The sequence below is a fragment of the Quercus lobata genome, chromosome 2 (genome assembly GCF_001633185.2).
Source record: "Quercus lobata isolate SW786 chromosome 2, ValleyOak3.0 Primary Assembly, whole genome shotgun sequence".
Taxonomy (NCBI): Eukaryota; Viridiplantae; Streptophyta; class Magnoliopsida; order Fagales; family Fagaceae; genus Quercus; species Quercus lobata.
The window spans coordinates 37,643,202-37,667,296 of NC_044905.1; the positions used below are offsets into that span (position 1 = coordinate 37,643,202).

General features: G+C 37.6%; 1 protein-coding gene across 1 annotated transcript; it reads left to right on the forward strand.

Moving 5' to 3' along the window:
* The first annotated feature begins 578 nt into the window (after positions 1–578).
* LOC115975514 (protein LIKE COV 2-like) lies at positions 579–19,121 on the forward strand. The gene is made up of 7 exons (XM_031096316.1): positions 579–776; positions 2,023–2,075; positions 2,211–2,320; positions 4,706–4,873; positions 14,204–14,301; positions 18,856–18,971; positions 19,107–19,121. The coding sequence occupies exons 1-6, from the start codon at positions 672–674 to the stop codon at positions 18,862–18,864; spliced, it is 543 nt and encodes a 180-aa protein (XP_030952176.1). The 5' UTR covers positions 579–671; the 3' UTR covers positions 18,865–18,971; positions 19,107–19,121.
* Positions 19,122–24,095: the final 4,974 nt, after the last annotated feature.

Here is a 24,095-nt window from a genome sequence, read left to right on the forward strand (position 1 = left end):
TTTTGAGTAATTTTTGTAGGTACTGTCCCATTAGTTTTCAAAAAGGTGCTCTTGGAGGTTGGAATAGAGTTTTGGGTTGGGCTTCAAACAATTTTGGGCCTACCTAAAAACATAAAAAAAGCCTCAAAGATGATAAGTTAGCTGCTTGTTGTGTTTTTAACATTTTATTTAGGCTAAAATGTAAAATTAACTCATTAACTTTTTTTTTTTAGATTTCATTTCAGTTTCTAATTTTAATTTCATTCATTTCAGTCTTTTAAATTTCAGATTTATTCAATTAAGGTCTTTTTGTTAATTTTTGTTAAAAATTTTTAAAAACAAAATATGAAAAATATTTTTTAATCATTAATTGAATTTTTTTAATTTAAAAAATTTATAAAATTAAAAAATTAATCACAATATTTAATAAAAATTGATGAAAAAAAAACTTAATTCAATAAATTTGAAAGTTAGAAAATTGAAATGACCAAAAAAACAAAATTAAAGAGACTGAAATGAAATTTAAAGAAAGGGAAGAGTGGAGACTTTTTATTTTATTTTTTTTGACTTTGAAGTTTGAAGTATTGTTAGAGTTAAAGAGTTGTAGAGCGAGAGAGTTGGATTGGGAACAGTTCAGTTAGATAAGAAAAGATCAAATCAACTCTTTTTCTCTTTGATTCTCTTTGAACTCAATGGCATCGACATCGACATCGACATCGACGTCGTGTCCGCTGAACGACGTCGTCGCAGCAAATTCTCCCCCAAACTCCCCAAATTCCTCTTCCTCCACTCGCAAGGTCAGTCACACTCACACTCTGGACCCTTTGCCTGCCTTCAATTCATAACATAATTCACCTACTACTGCTGCTGCTACTACTACTACTACGCTACCTTTCAATTATGTTCAATGACACTTGTGTTCTCTTCATCATCCTATAATTTCGTTACTTTTTCTTGCTTCGGAAACTTTTTAGCATTTTACAACCCACACACCTAGTAAGGTACAGCAGACTCTCACACGTCATTTTTTTTAAATTTTAATTTTAATTAAAAAGAACCTAGTTCAGTCTGGTTTTAAACTCAATTTTGAAGTAGTTTAGGTTTGTCTGCAATTTTGGTTTTAAGGATGTTTAAATAAATAAATAAATAAATATGGTTGAACAAGTTACAAATTTGTATGATACTCTATGTATGTATAGTATAATTTTATGTTCAATTAAACGGTTGACTTAAGAAGGACTGTCCGTAGCTTAAGTAAAAGATAGATTTGCATAATGGTACAAAGAGTTGCCCACTTATTTTTTATTTTTGGTTTCAAACTCGTATTTTTTATTTTGGGGTATCTAGAAAAAAGAGAAAACTAATAGGATTGGTAGTGGAGATCAAGATAGAACTTTTACCACATTGAAATCTTACAATATCTAGGAGAAATTTAAATTTCCTAACGATTTGGAAGGTTGAAAACCAAAATTTAACACCTAGTTTCTTTGGTATGTACTATGTACTCTAAATTTTTTATATCAAATCTTGTAACTGTTTTGGGAAGATTTTGTAATATAATATGGTGTATTTGATCTAACAATTTTTAAAAAATTATAATGAAATTAGAAAACTTTAATATGTGTTATAGTGCATTCCATTTTACACTTTAATGATTTATGTTCATTGTATTATTATATGTTAAAATCTTTTAATATTTTAAAAATGGACTCCATAGCTCCACCATGCACATGCAATTATTTGACTCAATTCAAATAGCGCACGATTTATATAAAACTTAACTTGCATTACTGCAGTTCCAATCTTGACTCACATTCTCGTGTCCAAGAAGTTCTAATAGAGCATCTTAGATGGATTGTTTGATTCTAGTATGTCGCACACTCTTAACTCTTAAGTTTCTACAATAGACACAAAGGAACCACACTCCAAGCTTTGGAGTTTCTGTGATGAACAGAGCTGAATTTGTATCCATTTATGCCCTGTGTTAATATATAGTACATGAAACTTTAATGCCCTACAGCATTGACTCCTGCATTTTGTCAGGCTTGCTATGCTGTTCTCCAGAGTTGGGTCTCACAGAAGTTTATAACTGGATGGTAATAAGCATAATAAGGGATCCATCCAATCTTTCGTGGACCTTGCTGTTTTCTTTTTAAAAATATATGTGTGTGTGTATATATATATTGTTAATCTTTCTGAACAAACTTTGGTTTTGAATGGTGAACTTGTAGTGTGGTTCTCTTTCCTGTTGCTGTTACATTCTTCATCACATGGTGGTTCATTCAGTTTGTTGATGGTTTCTTCAGTCCAACATATGCCAGGCTTGGCATTGACTTATTTGGTAAGAGTTTAAAGCCCCAATTCAATATTTTTTTTCTTGTGTTCGGGGCTTTGACGGTGAACTTATTGTTGTTGAATTGTTGTCTGCTTTTATCTGGACATTTTCTAGAGGAAATTTTTTTTTTTGGTGTTGGAGACTGAATTTGTTTATGACACACATATGATCAGCCCTCAGCATTCCTTTGAATAATAGAAAATGCTGCATTATTTTTTGGAAGTCTCTTACCAGTCAAAGTTGATATCCAATTGTTGACACAAGAGTGTCCAATAAAGAGCCAACAGACCCAACAACCCTTGTTGTCTTACAAGCCTAAATAGAGGAATCTCGGTTTGGACTTGGAGGCCCAAATCTACCCCAATTATCCATAGCTGGTCCTCCTAGTCAAAGCCCATTAAGGCTGATCCTACAACATTTATTTGGTCAATCTTGATGACCCTATTCCCTATTGCGTTTATTTACTGAGTCTTGAAATATGCTGATTGTGGGAAATACCATATCATTTATTTTCATTCTTATTTTATATATATGTTAATGTAATTGGAATGGGAATTAGAGAAAGTGATTATTATTCAGAAATACTTGTGTTATACTCTGTATCTCTTTGGTTTTATTACATTGAGTGGTGAGTGTATACAGCCCTATATCCTTTGTGATTTCCTTTGGGTGGTGAAATTTCCGTATCCCATTGGATTTTACCTAGGTGGTGAGCTTCTTGTGTGTGGGTTCAATTTCATTTTTTTCTTCCACCCCCTTTTCTAGTATCAATTCTTGTCATGGATAAAAAGGTATATAGAATGATTTAGTGCCCATTTGGGATTTCTATAGAAGTAAATCCTTAGCTGTAGAGTTTTAGTAATAAAGAGCTTTAATTGATAGGTTTTTTAGTGTTTGGCAAATTACAATTATTAAGTTATTCACCAGTAGGGCAAAACTCCAAGTGGTTTCTTTTTGGTGGTGGAATTCAAACCTATTTACCTTATTTGATAACAAGAGAGTGAGACTTTACCAATTGAGGTAACTAAAACCTACAGAGTATTTCTTGATTATTCTTAAATTGTAGGCATCAGACTTGCAATATGTTTAATGGTATTTGGCTGTTGTGATAGCCTAGTTGATTGATTTATATTGATGGAAAATGTTCAAAACCGTTTGACAATTAACTTCTTCCAGAAAAGAAATATTTCAAAATTACATTGAAATAAATTGAGAAATTCATAAGAAATTGCAAAATATTTTCATATGGGTGAAATTTTTTGAAATATATCTTAAGTTTCTTATGGTTTTAAACAAAAGGTCTTCCTATAATTAATAACATGATCACTTTTATCAAAATAATTCCTACTCTTTATTGTCCTAGTCTATATCTTAAATCCAAGTTTCAATTTTTGTTATATTTTCAGTTCTTCCCCTCAACTCCCTGTTTTTGCCCTTAGATCTGCAGTTATAATCTGAATAATGTTAGTGCCATATTTTACCAAACCAGTTAAATATTTCATTTCAGAGAGTTAGGTTATTGGATATGTTAATGTTTTCAAGTAATTGAATCTGCTATTCTGGCAGGTGGGGTTGTGTATCCGTGGTTTACTCCCCAGGGGTGGGTCCAAAAGGCCCTGCCTCTGTGAGGTTCCGCGTCATTAAAAAAAGAAGGTATTTGACTCTACAATGATGTGGAAGATGTACTCATTGCATTTTTGGGCATATGAAATCATTATTTAAAAGGTCGTACTAAGTGCACAAGGCTACTGTTTTTGTGAGGTCTAGGAGAGGTGGCTGGTAGGTGGCCTTATCCGCAATTATTGGAGAGGCTGATTCCCATACTCAAACCCACCTGCATCCGGAAAAATGTCATCGCCTTATTTTCTCCTCATTGCTTAGTGTGTTCTACCAGTCAATAAAATGTGGCACCTTCAATGTCATAGCTAGAACTATGAATACAGGGTATGTCGTCATTTTTATGAGTTCAAGTGTCAATTTTTTTTCTTCTTGGTGGGTTTTATTTCTAGTGCAACAGTATTCTGATAGTGTCTCTTTAGCAGTTTTCTAAGAAATACCTAGAGGTCATCATAGGTAGTAGTGACAGGTACTTTATTTTGCTCTTGATGAGTCTATGCTGATTTGTAAAAGAAAGTTACTAGTCATTCTGTAACATTATGTTCTCTTCCTCTGCCGGTGCGGTCTTATTTCCACTTGGTACTCTATCAAGCCCTATACCAGGAAAGATTGCTCTAAATCTTATGAACTTGGTGTTGGTTATTTCCTTTCTGCTTCATTATGTGATGTAATACTCTTTGTTTTCATTTAATTGATATTGATTAGCTTGATGCTTAAACAAGTCTAATATCTCACTGTATGGGAATCATCATTGAATACTTCTTGTTCTTGCAGGCCTTGGATTTATTACATCACTAATTTTCGTATTCTTTATTGGTATGTTTGCTTCATCATGGGTGGGTGCCACTGTTTTTTGGATTGGAGAATGGTTTATAAAAAGAATGCCCTTTGTAAAGCACATTTACTCGGCCTCCAAACAGATTAGTACTGCTATTTCTCCAGGTAATACAGTCATTTTTGGTCTAAAGATCCATTATTACCCTGAGTTTAATATCTTGTTGGAATTTAGAATCTATACACAATATATTATTAGGGTAATAACAGCCACTGGTTCAATGACTTACACATCCCAAATTACTATCATGATAGAGATTGTAAACTTTACTTTCTCAAGATTGCACTCAGAATTTAGGTTTTTATTTATTTTTCAATATTTTGTTATTTTCCTCCAGCCACTTTTTGAACAAGGACTTCCAGCCTAGGGAGTCCTGTAGGGGAAGTAGGGGTGGTGAAGGTTTATTGTGTCTGATCTTACTTTCATGTGTTACTTATGGTCTTAAGGCTTGTCGAAAAATACTAATTCTATGGGCTAAAAAGCCATATATATCGGATATAGAGAAGTGTGTATGAGATGAGTGCTCCCACCCCTTCCCCCCCACATCACCCTCCCCCACCAAATATACCAACACCACCATATACACAACATTATCCACCACCGCCTTCTCACTCTCCACCACATACACAACCCCCACCACCACCTCCACCTTTCCATTCCTTTCCACCCCCTTTACCCTTTGGTCCCTCCCACTTTCAACCCTACCCAGCACAACCACCCTTCTTCCCACATCATGCCTTTTTACTACAACCTTTCTACTGGCCTAATCATTTTGGTCAGGTTCTCCAACAATCCCATCCTGCTCCGGTTTCAGTACCGCTATCCACAGCTCCTTCTCCGCCACTTAGCAAGCTTCCCCCACCCAAAGTTCCACATAATAGGCCTCCCCCACAAAATAACTTGAAACAGCTTCCCTCTCCTCCATCTTTTCAACCCAAGCCTAGCCCCCAATCTAGGGTGATAGAGAGGAATTCAGTCTTCTTTTGTATTGATTCTAAGGTTTTTTCTTTAGTTTTTGTTGGTGGCAGAATAGATTCCTACGCTAATCATGATTGTTGGAGTAAGTATCATGGCTCTATTTGGGTGGGAAGGTTGGGTTTGGATTGGATCATTGCTTGTTTAGCAGAATGACCTCTTTGGAATTTTAACAAACAACACTTTTACAAAAGAATGCGGGAGAATTCAAAAATCTTGGAGATAACCAGCCGATCAAATTTGGGCTCTTTGTTTGTGGAAATCTCTATGTATCACAATGGTGCCTCATAAGGCCCAACCTGAAAGCTTTTGTGAGCCTGGGTCCTCGATGAAGCAGCAAACCAATATAGAGGACATGATGTGCCTCTCGCGTGAAGGTTGTGTGGGTTTGATAGCTTGGCCAAGCTGTTGGGAAGCTGGGGAAGGATCAGGCATCGATGACAGCGACATGAGGCTTGAGTTTGTGCTTCCGAGCACCGGCGTTGGTGTGGGTCTTATTTATGAGGCTAATTTTGTTGGTTTAACGGATTTGGGCTTCCACGAAGCAGAGAAGCAGTCAGAAGTGATTCCGAGCCTCGATGTTGGTGTGGGTTTGTCTTCGGAGGCTGATCTGCGTGTCGATGGTGGTTTTGTGGTTGTTCCACCTGTTATGGGTCTTCTGATGTCTTTTTCAGTCTTGGAGTTAGCTGAAATGCTCCGGCGACAACAATCGTTGGGTCTAAATCTCTTCTCTCTTCTATTTGAGTTGGGTTACGACTCAAACGATGCTGTTGCACCTAGGCAATTTTGGGAAGATCCTTTTTTGATAAAGAAGGGTCAGGGGTAGAGGGGAGTGTGTTTCTCATTTGTTGTTTGTAGATGACACTATTTTGTTTTGTGATGTAGAGGTGGAGCAAGTCCTACATGTTAGATTGCTGCTTCTTTGTTTTCAGGTTGTGACTGGTTTGAAGGTTAACGTAGCTAAAAGTGAGATGGTTCCTATAGGGGAGATAAATAATGTGCAAGCTTTGGCAGAGATTTTGGGTTATAGGGTTAGGGCCTTGCCAATGACGTATCTTGGTATGCCGTTGGGGGCGCCCCACAAGTCCCCTTCTATTTGGAACCCTATTTTGGAGAAATTTGAACGGAAGTTGGCAGGGAGGAAGAAGTTGTATTTATCAAAAGGTGGTAGGTTGACTTTGCTTAAAAGTATGCTATCTAGTCTTCCCACCTATTTTTTTTATCTCTGTTCACCATTCCTACAAATATGGTAAACAAAATTAAGAAGCTTCAAAGGGACTTCCTACGGGGTGACTCTAAGATACATTTATTGGGCTGGGATAAGGTGTGTTTGCCTATTGCTAAAGGTGGTTTGGGTATTAGGAAATTGACCACTTTCAATAAAGCCTTACTAGGAAAGTGGCTTTGGCGTTTTGGGATTGAGGAGAATAGGCTTTGGAGGAGGGTGGTAGCTTTGAAATTTGGGGAAGAATGGGGGGAGGGGGGACCTCTAAGTTGGGAAGGGGCGTTTATGGGTGTGGTTTGTGGAGAAGTATCTGGATGGGTTGGGAAGTTTTTAACAAAAATGTCTAGTATAAGGTTGGGGTGGGGGATAGAGTGAAATTTTGGACAGATAGATGGTGCGGAGATCTCTCTCCATTTGGCTTTTCTAGCCTTGTACAATTTTGCTGCAAACAAAGAGGCATTTGTAGAATCATCTTTGATTTGTCAAGGAGCAGGGGATAGGAGAACTTGGGATGTTCGTTTCATTCGAGGTCCTAATGATTGGGAGGCAGATGTGGTGGATGATTTCTTTCGTTTCTTGGCTTCCAATTTACCTTTCATGACTAATGGTGATCGTTTGAAATGGAGGTTGACAAAAAACGGGGCTTTTACTATCCGCTCTTTTTACCATAAGCTACATGGCTCTTCTTCAATTTCTTTGTTTGGACAGCCGCGTGGGATAGGATCCTCACGGGAGATATCTTGAGACTTAGGAGTTTTGATTTCGTTGACTGTAGCATTATGTGTCGTTGTTGTGGTGAGACAGTGGATCATTTGTTGTTACATTGTGGGAAGGCTTATCGGCTGTAGTGTTTTGTTTTTAGGATTTTTGGGATCTCATGGGTTCCCTCATGTACGATGAGAGATTTTCTATTTAGTTGGTGGAGTTGGTTGGGAAAGCATTCATCTTACATTTGGAACCTAGTTCCGCTGTGTTTGATGTGGTGTATTTGGAGGGAATGCAATCGGCGGACGTTTGAGGATTTGGATAGATTTGAGGACCAACTGCTTGCTCTCTTTTCTAGTTCTTTTTTTGATTGGGCTAGGGCTTGGGGACTCACATCTAGTGACTCTATTCCTTTATTCCTTAGCTCTCTTCTTTGTATTTATTGACTTTTTTGTCTTTGCTTTTTCTTCTTTTTTGTAATTTTGTTCTGCTGGTGCTATTTTGCATCTAGTAGTTTTTTTGATATACTTTTTCTTACCTATCAAAAAAAATAAAGGGTCAGGAAACTTGCTCTTTGGCTGTTGAACCTTTGGCTTTGTGGTATCCTAATGGAGGTTCAGATTTTGGTACTGAGGTGAGTGTTATTGATGGGTTTTCTTCAGAGGATGATTTGGAGCCTTAGGAATGGGTGAGAACAATGATCAAAGGTTTGGTTCATATGTGGGGTTTCCTATTGCTTGCTGTGAGAGTCAGTACATTGCTTTCTTCCAAAAACTTGAGAGGCTTTGGGAAAAACAAGTTGTCAGCACCCAGGTAGGTAATTCAAATAAAAAAGGGATGCGGGAATTGAGAAATTTGGTTTTCACTATTGATTACGATGGACATTCTGTTTGGAATACCAGAGGTAGTGTGAAATCCTCTGGACTGTGTGTAGCTGTTTGTTCATAATTATGAAACTTTTGTCATGGAATGTGAGGGGTTTGAGTAACCCTTATAAGAGGGATGTTGTGAGGAATTTAATTAAGGAGTGGAAATGTGATGTTCGTCTTCAAGAAACCAAACTAGACAATACTAGTTCTACCGTTGTCAAAAGTCTATGGGGCAGCCCTTATATCGACGAGATAGTTTTGGATGCCATTCACACAGTTGGGGGGATACTGTTAATGTGGGACAAAGGGTTTTTGAGAAAGTTGAATGTGTGGTTGGTAGTTCTTTGGTTTCTGTTTTGTTAAAGGGTGTGGTAGATGGCTTTGAATGGGTTTGTTCATGGGTGTATGGACTGAATGATGATAGCCTTGGGGATCCGATGTGGGTGGAGATGTGGGCAGAGTTTGATAGTGAAAGCTCAATTAGTGTAGAAACACTAATGCTTGTTTAGACCCTTAATTTTAAATTACAGTTTAATTACTTTTACTCTAACTTAACTAAGTGCAGAATAAGAGTAAAAGATGCGTAATAAATTGGAACACTACTCTAATGCATAAGCAAGTACAATAAGCGGTAAATGTAAAGCTTAAAGAGTAGGGAAGAGAGATGCAAATATAAGATAACACTGAGACGTTTTATTGAAGAGGAAACCAAGTACTCGGCAAAAAACCTCTTCGCGGCCCTCCAAGCCAAAAGCGATCCACTAGTGAATAAGTTGGAGTACAAGAATATCAAAAAGACCCTCCAAGCCTAATCTACTTAATGTACTTGAGCCCTCCAAGCTCTAGCTACTAATAGACTTCTCGGAGTCTTGTCTCACTAGTTATCCGGATCTCGCAATTCTGCCCGATTATATCTGCCACTCAATAGCTTCTTCCAATGCTTCCCATAAGCACCAAAACTTCGCTTAACACTCAGAATGGGTGAGGTAAGTGTTTGAGTTAAGAACCTCTCAAGGATGTGTAGATGGAGAGGTAGGAGTAAATGGAAACTCTAGAGAAATAATGTAGAGGAGTGTGGGTAAACAATCTCTAACTCTCAAGTGTTTGGCTAGGGTTTTCTTTCTCCAAAGTTTCTTCTCAATCTTCCTTGTTTTTCTTACATTTCGTGGATAATGAGGGTTTATATAGCGTTAGTAAAGGTATGAGAAAAGGCACACTCAAAAGTAATCAGGCAAAGAGTTTCGCGGGTCACTTGCAACTTGGCCTAAGTCGCAAATGACTCGCGAAATCCAGCTTATCAAAGACTCTTCAAATTCCAGCATGTGCTTCTCACGTGACGTGTTTTGCGGGTCAGCTTGTCAAATTTGATTGTAATTCTGTTCACCAAACTCTCACGCACAACTCTTATATTAAATCACACAAAAATACAGGGAAATGATTGAACGGAATTACAATCAAATTTAACACGGAATTAAAGCTAACATAAAATATAGTTGTAAATCACAACTTTACATATAGTATAAGATCACAATGGACTTTGGCTTGGTGTTTGTTTGGTAACTTTAATATTATCAGGTATTTGACAGAGAGACTTGGGTGTACTTCGTTTAGCCTAGTCATGTTTAAATTTTTGGATTTTATTGAGAAGCATCTTATGGTGGATTCACCTTTGGTGGGAGGTGAGTATACTTGATTTCATGATTCTGACAACCCTTCCATGTCCAGAATTGATGGAGTGTTGGTGTCAGTGGGCTGAGAGGAGCATTTCTTAGATTTGACGCAAAGATACTCCCCTTGGGTGGCATTAGACCATTGCCCTTTTCTTTGGGAAGCGATGGAGAAAAGTTCCTTTAAATTTGAAAATGTGGCTAAAAGTGGAGGGTTTTGTGGAGATGATTCGTCTTTAGTGGAATAGTTATCACTTTATGGGGCCCCCTAGTTATGTCTTAGCTTGTAAGTTGAAGGCTTTGAAAGGGGATTTGAAATATTGGAACAAGCATGTTTTTGGGGATGTGTCTTTTAGGAAAAAATTGCATGTTGATTGAGCTTTTAGATCTTGATGTGGAAGAAGGGATGCAGCTTTTGAGCCAAGAGGACAGAGATAGAAGGGTTGTGGTTAAATCTGATATTGATTTTTTGGCTTCATCTAAGGCTCTGTTCATTAAAGAAGGGGATAATAATACTCAGTTTTTCCATAGACTTGCTAATTCTCATAGATGAACTAATCATATTAGGGGTGTGGAGGTAGAGGGCAATCTTTATGAGGATGATGAAGATATCCCTGATTAGGTTGTGGATCTTTATAAGAAGTTGTATTAGGGGCTGGAATCTTGGAGGCCTACCATTGATGGCTTAGATTTTGCTAGTTTAGATGAGATTGAGACTCTTTTTTTGGAGGAGGAGATTCTTGAGTCTCTTAAGGAGCTGAAGGTGACAAGGCCCCTGATCCTGGTGGGTTTACTATGGCATTTTCCAAAATTGTTGGAGTGTGCTGGAAGGGGATGTCATGGATTTTTTTATATAATTTTTCGGATTTCCATAGTCAGTGTGTTTTTGAAAAATCTCTTAATGTCACTTTTCTAAGTTTGATTCCCAAGAAGACTAATGCTATCAATATTAAAGACTTATGCCCTATTACTCTTGTGGGTAGTCTATATAAACTTTTTTCTAAGTTGTTGACATAGACTTTGAAGTGTTCTAGATAAACTCATTTTTGATTCTTAGAATTCTTTTGTTGGAGGAAGATAGATTCTTGATTCAGTTTTGATTGCAAATGAATGCTTAGATAGCAGATTGAAGAGTAGTGTTCCTAGTGTGATTGTTAAGTTGGATATTGAGAAGGCTTATGATCATGTGAACTGAAATGCCTTACTTTATCCTTATGGAAAGGATGGGTTTTGGGGCAAAGTGGGGGAGATGGATGAAAGCATGTTTTGCTACAGTTTGGTTTTCTGTTCTTGTTAATGGTTGCCTTGCTGGCTTTTTTGGTAGTTCTCGTGGTCTCTACCAAGGGGATCTCTTGTCTCCACTCTTATTCCTTTTGGTTATGCAAGTGCTGAGTAGGTTGTTGAAGATAACGAAAGAGGCTGGTTCTCTTCGTGGTTTTCAAGTGGGAAGAGTGCAAGGGGGTATAAATATTTCTCACATTCTTTTTAATGATGACACTATCTTATTTTGTGATGCTTCTAGGGAACAACTTTTATACATACGATGGTATTGATTTTCTTTGAAGCTATTACGGGCTTGAAAGTCAATGTTGGGAAGGGTGAGATTGTTCCAGTAGGTGAGGTAAAGAATCTAAATGCTTTGGCTCGCGTTTTATGTTGTAAGTTGGATAGCTTGCCTATGATTTACTTGGGTTTGCCTCTTGGGGCTCATTATAAGGATTCATTGATTTGGAATCCTATTATAGAAAAGATGGAGGGGAGATTGACTGGTTGGAAACGTCTTTATTTGTCAAAGGGTGGTAGACTCACTCTTTTAAAAAGTACTTTATAGCCTTCCTACCTATTTTCTATCTTTGTTCACTATCCCTCAAGCTGTGGCGGTTAGACTAGGAAGGATTCAAAGGAATTTTTTTGGGGGGCTTTTGAGTTTTTTAAATATCCTTTAGTGGCTTGGGAAGACGTTTGTTAGCCAGTGGAGGTAGGTTGGTTGGGGATCCAATGGATTGGGTTGTTTAACCAAGGTTTACTTGGAAAGTGGTTGTGGCGCTTTGGGAAGGAAAGTAGCCGTTTATGGCATCAAGTTATAGCAATGAAATACGAAGTGGCTAGAGGAGGTTGGTGTACTAGAGGTGTAAGAGGATCTTATGGGTGTGGGATGTGGAAGGGTATTAGCACAATTGCAGAGAGGTTTTTTGGACAGATAGTGTATGTTTTAGGGGAGGGCCACTGTATTCGTTTTTTGGCATGACCCATGGAGTGGACATATACCTTTAAAGAATCTTTTTCCAGATCAGTATGCTTATTCTCGGTCCAAAGAAGCTTGGATTTCTGACTTAATTGTTTCTACATCCGAAGGAGGAGAGAGGAGTTGGAATCTACAATTCCGAAGAGCTCCTTATGATTGGGAGTTGGAGGCTATTGGTTCTCTTTTTGAGCTTCTTTACTCCTGTATGCCGAGAGGTGGGGGGGAGGATAAGCTATCTTGGAAGTTGACTCCGAATGATGTGTTTGATGTGCGCTCCTTTTATAATTTTTTGTTTGGTGATTTAACTGTTGTTTTTCCTTGGAAGAGCATTCGGTATGTAAAGGTGCCGAAAAGGGTGTCATTCTTTTTATGGACAGCAGCCAAGGATGGGATACTTATTATTGATAATCTTGTTAAGAGAGGTCAATCTCTTGTTAATTGGTGTTGCATGTGTCAGTGTGATGGGGAATCTATTGACCATCTCTTACTTCACTGTAAGTTGGTTTATGCTCTATGGTGTGAAGTTTTTCATGTGTTTGGAGTCCATTGGCTAATGCCGAAGACGATTATATCTCTTCTTTTTGCTTGGGAGAATTGGTTTGGGAAGCATCAGTCAACTATCTAGAATATGATACCAGGTTGTCTACTGTGGTTAGTTTGGCAAGAACGAAATAACCGAATCTTTGAAGATAATGAGTGATCTTTAGATCGGTTAAAACATCTTTTTGGTACATTATTTCAGTGGGCTCGTATTTGGGGTCTTACACAATGTATTTCAATTCCTGCTTTCTACAATTTGTTAGCTGTTAGCTCTAGCTCTTGAGCTTTATGTATCTTCTTTATGTCCAAAGCGTTTATCATCATAAACACGATGTTCATTTTTTCAATAAAAGTTTTATTACCTATAAAAAAAAAGTGTTTAGATGCATCTTTAGGTAGATTCTAAGCTTTTTCTAATAAGCATGGTCATTGATTAATTTTGTGGTTAAACAAAAGATACTTATGCCATAAAATTGTGATGCTAATGGTTCCCATTGATGACAAGATTAGTAGAAGTTTGACTATAACTATTGCCAATTGCTTCTCTTTTTTGCTGAATTATTAGTTTATTACCAATGGTCTTCTAAGCAAGTGGCATCTCCTTCCCCTTAAATGTGAGGTCAAAATTTTAATCCTGTTTATACAATTTTCAGAATTATATTTATTTGGAGAGAGCATGAATGAAGTGTTGTTACTAAAGCCAATAGAAAAATAATGTTGACCAAGATCATCAGCTGTTGCTGGCAGGCAATGAGGAATTGCCAATGGTCTTTGAGTTATCTTTAATATCTTTTGTAGATTGCTTCACCTAAATAGTTCTATAGGCTTTCAACTTTGGCTGATTTTTGCACCAGGAGTCTTGGGTGTTTGTTTTTCCAGAAGATAGGGAAGGAGCCTTACATTTCACATAAAATATTTCAGTCGGGTTTTATGTATAAGTCAGTTTTGTAAGTTCTCAAAAGTTGATATACATAGTGGGCTTGACAAATGATTTTAATTTATTAGTTATATTGGACTTTGTTATGCTATGATCCAGTTTGTTATCTTTGTACATGCATTGCATGTTGAATCATGCTTTCATGAGTGAATTTCTCTTAATTATCACTGTGGTGCATCAGCTGGTTCGACTATTATCCATTACATGGAATTGATTCAGTGCTTATTTATAATATAGTATGCTGATAGAGTAAAAATTGGTTGTCCTTTTACAGATCAAAATACCACAGCTTTTAAAGAGGTTGCAATCATCCGTCATCCTCGTGTTGGTGAATATGCAATTGGTTTTATCACATCCTTTGTAGTCCTTCAGGTAGATATATCACGTTCAATCGATAGAAGCTGTGTAATGTGTTTTCTAGATAGTTTTTCAGAAGTTTTTATGAGAGCCACCTTGTTATGATATATATATGTTATTCTGTTTTGATCTATGTTGAGATTTCCATCTTCTGATTCACAGGCTGCTTTTCCTTGTTCCTATATAACATATAAGAAAGAAACCTGTAAGGGTCCAACTTCCAAGTACTACTTGCTTCAGGACATGGTTTCAGTTGCAGTTGGACATGGAGCTAGTGATCTATTGCCTGATTTCCTTTCAATAATAAATTGATGGCTACTTTGTAAAAGTAGAAACATACCATCTTTTAAGGGGAGGAAAAGATGGATCCTTGCACAAATACTTCACTTTTTTGGCCCCTCTTATGCTTACCAAAGATGTACTCATACATTCTTCTTCCATCAAAGATGTTTTCTATCCTTCCACGCCACCTCTTAATTTCAACCCACAATCACTACCCTCAAACCTTCAAAAGCTTGCATAAGCAATGTCCTGCCAATAACCCAACATCTTCAACCGCCCCAAATCAGTCACCATCCACTGCCAATTGGACCACAAGTCCATGGCTTCCCTACAACTTAAACCAATCTATAGCACCACCACAGCATAACCAACCAGATTTTGTGAAAACATTAGGCCCTCACCCACCCCGACCAACTTCACCTAACTTGAATTTTGTGCATCCTGGCTACAGTAACCAGTTCCCACTTCCACATCTTCCCCCTTTCAACTCAAATCCACCACCAAAACAACAAAGTCCATCACCAATGAAAAATCTTCGAGACTTGCATTAGGTTGGATGGACATTGTTGAGAATAGACTTGAAAATTCTCGAACTTTGTTCGTCGGTGGTAGAACAAATTCATATAGTATTTGATAGAAATATGGCAACAGGATTGTTGGATCTTTTGAATTGGATTGGAGGGTCTAAGGTGGATGGTGGACAAAGCAGATGAAACAATCCAATTTATTTTGCTTTTTGGGCATGGGGTTATACACTTGATACAATGCAAGAATGCTAGAATAAGATGGGGGATTTCTTGATTTGCTAGAATTCCACAATGGCCTTGGAAAGGAGTGGTGTGTATTCCTGACGGAATGAAGTTTAGGGGTTGGTTGGAATCTTTGTCTTCTATCTGAACCCAATTTTTCCAGGCAAGTGGGGGGCATTTTGAGAATAATACGGGGGAGAGGATTTCTAATCAAGGATGTAAGAACTTTGAACTGGGGTGATGGAGGTGATAAGAAATTTAAGACAAGAGAGGTTTGAGAACAAGCTAAAGGGGAGGCAGCTGAAGCAGTAGAGGAGGCTGTCCTGCATTTTTTTGTAGAATTGAAACCACTCTAATATACTATGTAAGCTCAGTGAAAAGAATGTTTTTTGATGCGCCTAGGACATGGATTCTTTGTGAATCAACAGAGCATTCTTGGCTCAGCATTTTGGGACATAGGGCTATGGTGCTACTACAGTGCTTCGCTAACTTGAAGCGCCTCAGTATGAGAATCTAGCGTTGCTAATGCATGGTCACCAAAGAAGCCCTAAGAAGCATCAAACATTTCCAATGAGACCCATCATGCAATTCTTAGATGGCAAGCACTAGTTCTCTCTAGAAAAATTTGAGATTCTGTACATGTCTCAGTGAGTGCTTTCTAAGAAGGGCTTGGCTTGGATTTTTCTCCCAATCCCAATATGGAAAAGGAGAATTTTCTGCAACAATTGCAATTGAAGAAGGCAGTGATTACTTATTCAATGAGGGAAACTTATAGGAGACCACATCAATAAAAGTATCCCAAAACTACTCTAAAACATTGTGAATCATGGTAGACGGTGGAGGTAAAATGGAGGTGTTCTATTATTCTGGGGTGACTTTAATAAAAAGGCTGATGTCCAATGGGTGATTAAAGTTGAGTCCAATTCAAGGATCCCCCTAACATACATTTGGAAAGAGGCTCATCTTTGAATACCCAACCCAACCCAATGGGCAACTCAGAAGAGGAGGCATAGGATGAGGAGATATGGGTTGGTAAGGGCCAAGCCCAAATGGAGAGTATGGCATTACCCCTTAGTCTTAATAAGGCGAGACCACTGTGGTGAGAAATTACAGGCCACAATGAGGTTACCACATGACTGTCTGAAGTCAAGGATTGATTCATTGGTCTCAATAGCCGACTTGTAACTATATCTTTTTACTCCACTGGCATAGAATTGGCCAATTGAGGATGGGAAGTAATGATAGAATTCAAAATGGGGTCACAACATGCTGCCTGTCTACCAAAGCTAGAGTAAATGGAGAGTTGTTGGGAGGCAGTATTTTCTTACTGGATTTTGTCAAGCAACTGCATATTCCATTTTTTGGTATGGATTGGTGTAAAATTGGGGATGTGTGGGGATTGGACTACATAGAATGTTAGAATTGCTCATAGGTGTGGTTTGTGGAAAGAGTATAAGAGTAGGTGGGATAGATTTTCATGTTATATTATTTGTGTGGCTGAGGATGGAACTAAGGTTAGATTCTGGCATTATATTTGATGTGGTGATATTCCACTGAAAGAGTTGTATCCAAATCTGTGCTCACTTGTGGTTGATAATGATGTATTGGTTTATTCTTTGGAACGATTGTTTGGAGGGACTCCATCATGGAATATCAAATGTGTTTGTGGCTTAATGATTTGGAATTAGAGTCAATTGATTTCTTTTTGAAAGATCACAGGGTTGAGTATGGGAATCAGCCTTTTCCTAAAAACAAAAGGGATGGGGGTAAGGCTGTCTATTAATCACATCTTCAGACCCCATAAAAGTGGGAGTTTTGTGCATTGAGTATGACTTTTATTCCACTATTACTGCGGCTTCCCAAGATCAATTGAAGTGAAGACCGAAAGGTAATGGTAAGATTGGTGTAAAGTCCTATTATTAGGCTCTAAGTAGTTCCAATGATGCAAGATTTCCATGGAACAGTATTTTAGTGCACTAAGGTACCAAAGAGAGTTGCTTAGTTCATTTGGATAACAGTCTTAGGGAAGATTTTGACAGTGAAGAATCTAGTTTAGACAGGTATCACTTTTGTAAATCAGTATTGCAGATGCAGATAATTTTGTGAAACAGTGGACCATTTGCTAAGTCATGGTTCAATTGGTAGTGAATTTTGGGCTTACATTTTTGTTATATTCAGGTTGCAATGGATGATGTCTAAACTTACAAGTAAATTTAAACTTCCAAGAAATATACCATTAAAAAGTTGTCTCCTGTTTGAAATTTTCATGCATGCTTAACAGTTTTGGAGAATTTGCCATGTCTGGATGGTCCTCATTGTGGAAACAATGAATGAGTTGATAATTAGTATCATTGGCCACAGTAAAGTTGTGCTAGTGCTACTATTCAAACCTGGCCTGTTAATTAGGATGGCAAAGTATTGTTGCCAGGCTTTATCAGAGAAAATGGTGTTATATTGCCATAGTATTTTATTATTTATCTACTTTTTTGCATTCAATGGGATATAAAACTTTTGAGTATTTAGAGATGCTTTTGTTATTCCCAATTCTATTGGATCTGATCCTTGACTGTTGGTTCCAGAGAGATGAAGGAGATGTGGAGTTATGCAGTGTCTATGTCCCAACAAATCATCTATATATTGGTGATGTTTTTCTGGTCAATTCTGAAGAGATCATACGGCCGAATTTGTCTATTCGAGAATGCATAGGTATGATTTCTCTTTTCTGCACATCAACCATGGATTCTGATTATGTATTCATGTTCATAGTGTTGTGTCCCTGTATACTATATATTTTGCATCCCTGTATACTATATATTTTGCAACATGAAGGATAGGTTTCTTTCTTATTGGACATGAGAAAATGTGACAAATTGATGCCATCAGGATGGTCTTTTGTAAGTCATTATGCATTATGGAAAATTATGCTTTTAACATCTTGGCTGGAATGTTGAATGCTGAGGAGTTGCAAAATTAAAATCGAGAAATATTTTGGATTTCAGGGCTAAAAATTAGCAAAAATTCAGGGGAAAAAAATTATGGACTAGCACTCAAGTGATATTTTAAGGATTCAAGGAAATCATTTATGAAGATATGAATTAGCTGTCATATATTTTATTCTAATTTTGATTTGGGGAAGAAGTAGGGACTAATAAAATAGGTCATAGAATCATTATGCAATACTGGTCCTACTTAAATGGGGACTTGGGAGGGGTGTTAGAAGTGGTCGCTCTTAAGACTAAAACCCCTTGAACTTGCACTTGTAAGCCTGAGATCTTTACCATTGCCCCAGATAATGGCCCCTAGCAACTAACAAAGTAACCACTTGATATTAAAAATGGCATTTATTAATGAATGTCTGAAATAGCTGAAAATATTTCACACTGATCCCTGTACTTGTGGGATATGATGCATTTTTTCATGCCTAATGCATTTTTGCATAGGTCTATTATTTCAGTTGTCACTTGTGGCAAATGGTTTTCATTGTTAATATTTCATGATTTTTACTGCTTCATTGGTTTCTTTTTCCCCCGAAATGCAGAGATCATAATTTCAGTCGGTATGACAATGCCACGGGTGATTTCTCCTACAGTAGGGATTGCTCCTCTAAGTGATGATATGCATCTGGACACAATAATATGAGGGCATTAAGAACAGGTGATTCTGAAATTGCCTCATCTGTTGTTGGGTTTGGAGGACGATGTTGTTGATGAAGTCCTTGGTTTGTTTGTTTCTTACATTAAAATATTCTCCTTGGTAATATGATTTTGTTAATATGGGTGTTTGTTCCAGGATTTCATGAGGAGGGACTACTTGCTTGTAGAAAATACTTTAACAAATTACACCCCTCGGAAAGGCAACATCATGTTTGGTCTCCTTTCCATGTTTGGTCATGGATTCATGGGATAGGGTCATCGGCTACTATGTGGTATTTTTGGTCTTGGCCTCCTCCTATATGTCGCACAATGTTGTATTTTTACCACTTGCTTCTGTAAAAGAAATGCGCAGGTATTATATAAACTAGTAGCTAATCTACAAAAGTTTTTCTTAAAGTTAATACACATATACACATTATAGATAAAACAATTTCTCTACACAAGCTTTCTTAAGAACTCAAAGGTAAGGCAGAAAAAATATTCATCCTTAAACAACATTTTCCTTACAAAATTTTGTGCTATCATCAAAGTATAAGTATAATAGAAATTGATTATTATTCCCCAAATTTTTTTTTTTTTTAAATCCGAACTTTCTCACCCAATATCTAAAAAATATATTATATATCTTCAAATTTATAAATCAAAGAAAAGAAAATGAAACAAACACTTTTAGGACCCAAAACCCAACAAAAACACGATTCAAAACCAAAAAGGGAAAAAAATAAATCACATCAAAATCGAAAAACTCTCTCTCTCTCTCTCTCTCTCTCTCTCTCTAATATCCAAAGTGGGAAAAAAAATGTATCTCAAAAATTTTTAACTGGCCAAAATCAAAATGAAATTGAACTCATGAGACAAAATTTATAATAAATCATTCGAATAGTTGGTAGACACATGTCACACATCAAATACATATTTGAGTGTGTTATCATATAAACCAAATTCTCACTTCCAAAACAACTAAATAGTAGCCCAAACTTTATATATATATATATATATATATATATATTTATATATGAAGTGTGAAATCAGTGAGCTGTATACTTCGGACTTTGTGTATAATTTGAAGGCTTGAAAGAGAAAGAACACACTATCAGAATTCACCGGTGTGGTGCCACTGCCAATCAAGGGCCCTCGAATGGGAAGTTAGAATTTCCTTCAAGATATCCATAAACTCTTAAAGTTTAAGAGTTAGTGAATGTTTCTTGTACCTTTGATTTTGTGAAGTTTGACCTTTATATATATATATATATATATGATGAAGTATGAAATCAATGAGTTGTATACTTCAAATTTTGTGTATAATTTGAAGGCTTGAAAGAGAAAGAACACACTATCAGAGTGCACTGGTATGATGTAGGTCAAGGGCCCTTCGATTGGAAGTTAGAATTTCCTTCAATCTATCCATAAACTCTCAAAGTTTAAGAGTTAGTAAATGTTTCTTGTACCTTTGATTTGGTGAAGTTTGACCTTTATATAAAGGGTCTTGAGTGGGTCTCCTGTTCGATGCCACTTCTTTTATGGGAGATGTGTGGACTTAGTGGAGTGAGTGAGAGCGAATTTTGGGAGTGAGTGGGAGCGAATTATGGGGAATTCATTTCCACGTTTCGAACTAGTGGATTTTTGTGATAAATCCCAAAACTTGCGGATGTAGTTAAAAATTACTAAGTGCTGAACATTATATAATGTGGACGATCCTTTAGACGAGATTCCACCTTCTTCTCTTGATGAATCTTCTTGGATGATGGTTTATTTTTGTTCCCCATCAATATATATATATATATATATATAGAGAGAGAGAGAGAGAGAGAGAGAGAGAGAGAGAGAGATCAGCTTATTTGTTGTAGTAAAGACATGGAATGAATGGGAGAGCTGTAGCACTAAACTGAAGAATTATGGGGAATAAGAAGAGTTAAGAAAGGGATAATTAGGAGGGTTAGAAAAATGGTGAGAGAAGAAAAGCCAAGAAACCAAAATTAATGACTAATAAATCTCTATTATTATATATTTTAAAGATATTATTATTTATTTGTTCAAAATATCTAAGGTTTAAATCCACCCTCCTATTGTAACTATTTTATTATCAAACAAACAAAAAAATTTGCTAAGAGTGTTGTAATTCAATTAATTGGCACTTCGTAGTGTTTCTAATAAAGACATCTAGGTTTTAAATCCCTCCACTTTAGCTTTTCACATTTAATGTATACTTATCAAAGAATTATTATTTATTTATATTTAATATATAAAAAAAATTGTTAGGAAAAATGAGTGATGTCGCTGATGATGTGGCGCAATAGGACTTTTGCAACATTAAATACAGTGCTTCTATTATTGTATATAGTATAGATAAATTTGGGTAGGGTTTTACACCTAATGTAACTTTAACTAATATTACACCATTCAATATTTTCTTTTATTGAATGCAAATTTTGACAAATCCATTGTTCGATTTTTTTTTTTTTTTTTTTTTTTTTTTTTTTTTTTTTTTTTTTTCATTATACTCTCAATTCTTTCAAAATTTCAAGATGATTAGAATCAATAAGTATCTCATCTCTAAAATGCTTAAATTTCAGTTTTTTTTGTATTTCAAAATTGTGAATAAAATATCAATTTATAAATTGAATAGTAAAATTGTTAAGAACATAAAAAAAATGTAATTTGATCATAATCCAATAAAATTTTGTGTATGAAGAGAGAGAAACCATGGGGCCGGGAAATTTGAGGTCCCAGCCCACTTTACATTCAGGGCCCAAGACCCAGGCTGAGGAGCCTAGTTGCCGAGGACGTGTGATGAAAGCTCCAAAAAAGCCCAAGGATGTGGCCGAGGACGACCTCATGCTCAACACCTCACCAAACGCCTGAAGAAAAGGACAAACTCAGTACAAGAGCAGTACAAGGGAGAAAGCTGCCAACACCGTAATGTGGAGCCCTGCATCTGACAAGCCCATACTCCAGACCATGCTATTTAACTTTTCCCAACCACCCTGACGTATGGATTGATAGGACGAGTCAATACCCCAAAAAGGCAAAACTGACACGTAGACAAAAAACAGGAGGTGAACACTGGTCTAAAAGGGGAAGAGAGCCAGGGCAGGAGGGGGATCTTACAAAAAAGAAGAATGGGAAGAATGTGATGCTCCTCGGACTAAGTCCGAGGACTCAAACCCTACGAGCTACGCCGATGTGAAGCCTAGCTATTCTGGCCAAACTTACCTTCGTATGAGCTTCTATGAAAATCACGACCAAACCGCCGTCCAACGACCAAGGTCCAGCCTTTCTAGCCCACTCTCTATGAATTATATTGTTCGGGCCCTTTACATACGAGCCCAATGTCATTCTTGGGTCGTTAAAAATCGTGTCCCTACAATGGGGCTGTCTGTGGGGAGGCTTGCGCATTGGCACAGGTGGTGGTGGAGTCAAGCCTCTATCAAGTAGAGGTTTGCGAAGGTTCCTCAATTTCCAACGACATGCAGTTGTTGCTCCGACATAAACTTCCGCTAGGGGCTACGCCTCGCAGTGCCGATGGCACGGGCAGCTCTAGGGGCTTCCAACTTCAAGCTAACTCTCCCCACCTTGGTCGAGGGGCTAACCTTCGAAAAGTAAATAAATAAACATCGGACTCAAGTCTATGGGGAAACCTACCTAAAAGAAAGAATACAAATTCTAGACACAACCCGGTACAATCATACCTAGGTCCTCAGATTAGAGGCCAGCTGTTATCGAAAACACGGGCCAAGTTCCACACTATTCGGCAACCTTCTCGGATGGTTTATTTGGGGTTTCTCATTCTCGGGCAACTGCCTCACATGCGTCACGGTACACTCAGCTGTTATCTCGGTTAGCCTCATAAGTTTAATCTGCTATTGATTGATATTATTATATTTGATAGTTTCAGTAGATTCAAATTAATAGCTTTTTGTTACAAGGTTTCCTGTCCTAAGTATTATTAAAGAAAAATACACATGTAGCATACCCATTCACAAAGTAATTGCTGCAGAAAAGAAAAGTATTTAGAAGGAAATAAATTCATCTTTTATTAAGACAAAGAAATAGTACAACGTACAATGAAAGAGCTTGAATAAGCTTATACTAAAAACTAACTACATAAGCGAAAAGAAAAGATACAAGGGAGAGAAGGAAAAGCCGAAGAAGAGGTGCAGAGAAGAGGGATGCTGCAGTTCCAAAATGTTGTCTAAGGAGACCATTCCTCAATACTTTTACATGCCTATAACTCAGGCAGCAAAAGAACCCAACTTGGGGCTAGCATCATTGAAGAAAAGGTGCAGGGAGCCCAACTTGAGGCTGGCACTGTTGAAGAAAAGGTGCAGGGAGCCAGAAGTTGATGAGCCTCCATGTTAGCCACGCCTGCGATAAAGCAGACGGCGCTGATGACAGAAAACCTTACTTCTGACGTACCAAGAATCTGATGCGACTAGTGCCTGCTTCGGATTTTGACTAAAAGAGGTAGAGATACCATCCCCACCTTATCAAAACAAAAGATCATCTTGAGTCTATGTCTTCCCTGTCCAGACCGCAACACTTTGAGTTTTGGAAGGATTCGGTGCCTCTGAAGCGGGTGTAGATCCATCCCCACCCATGCCTCAAACATATTGCTCTAAGGGTGGATGGCACTGGAGGTGGAGATTATGAGTATGGCGGAAGGATTATGAATTGGGATGGGGCCGAAGGGTTTATATGTAGGAGGAGTAACCCCCTATCCTACTTATACAAAGGGCAAACCGATGGCATTTAATCTACGTATGTTCCCAAGAAATGCTATGGACGAGACAGTCTTTGCTCAACTCCCAGCGCCGCTTGCAACCATAAAGTTTGGGTAGCCTCGTGAAGGAGACATATTAATGGCACGCCTCGAGTACTGAAACGTCAAAGGCGCCACGTGAGAAGATCTAGAGGGATGTCTCACAATTTAGCGCGCCCCCCATGCAAATACAATAACCCCGACATTAATGAAGTGTGGAGCTGGGCAAGTCATGGTTTGAGCCTAACATTACCAAAACCCTCCTCCCCAACAACAAGGCCGGGCAGTAGGATTTTGAGGGGCTATTGTGGGGCCGGGAAATTTGAGGTCCCAGCCCACTTTACATTTAGGGCCCAAGACCCAGGC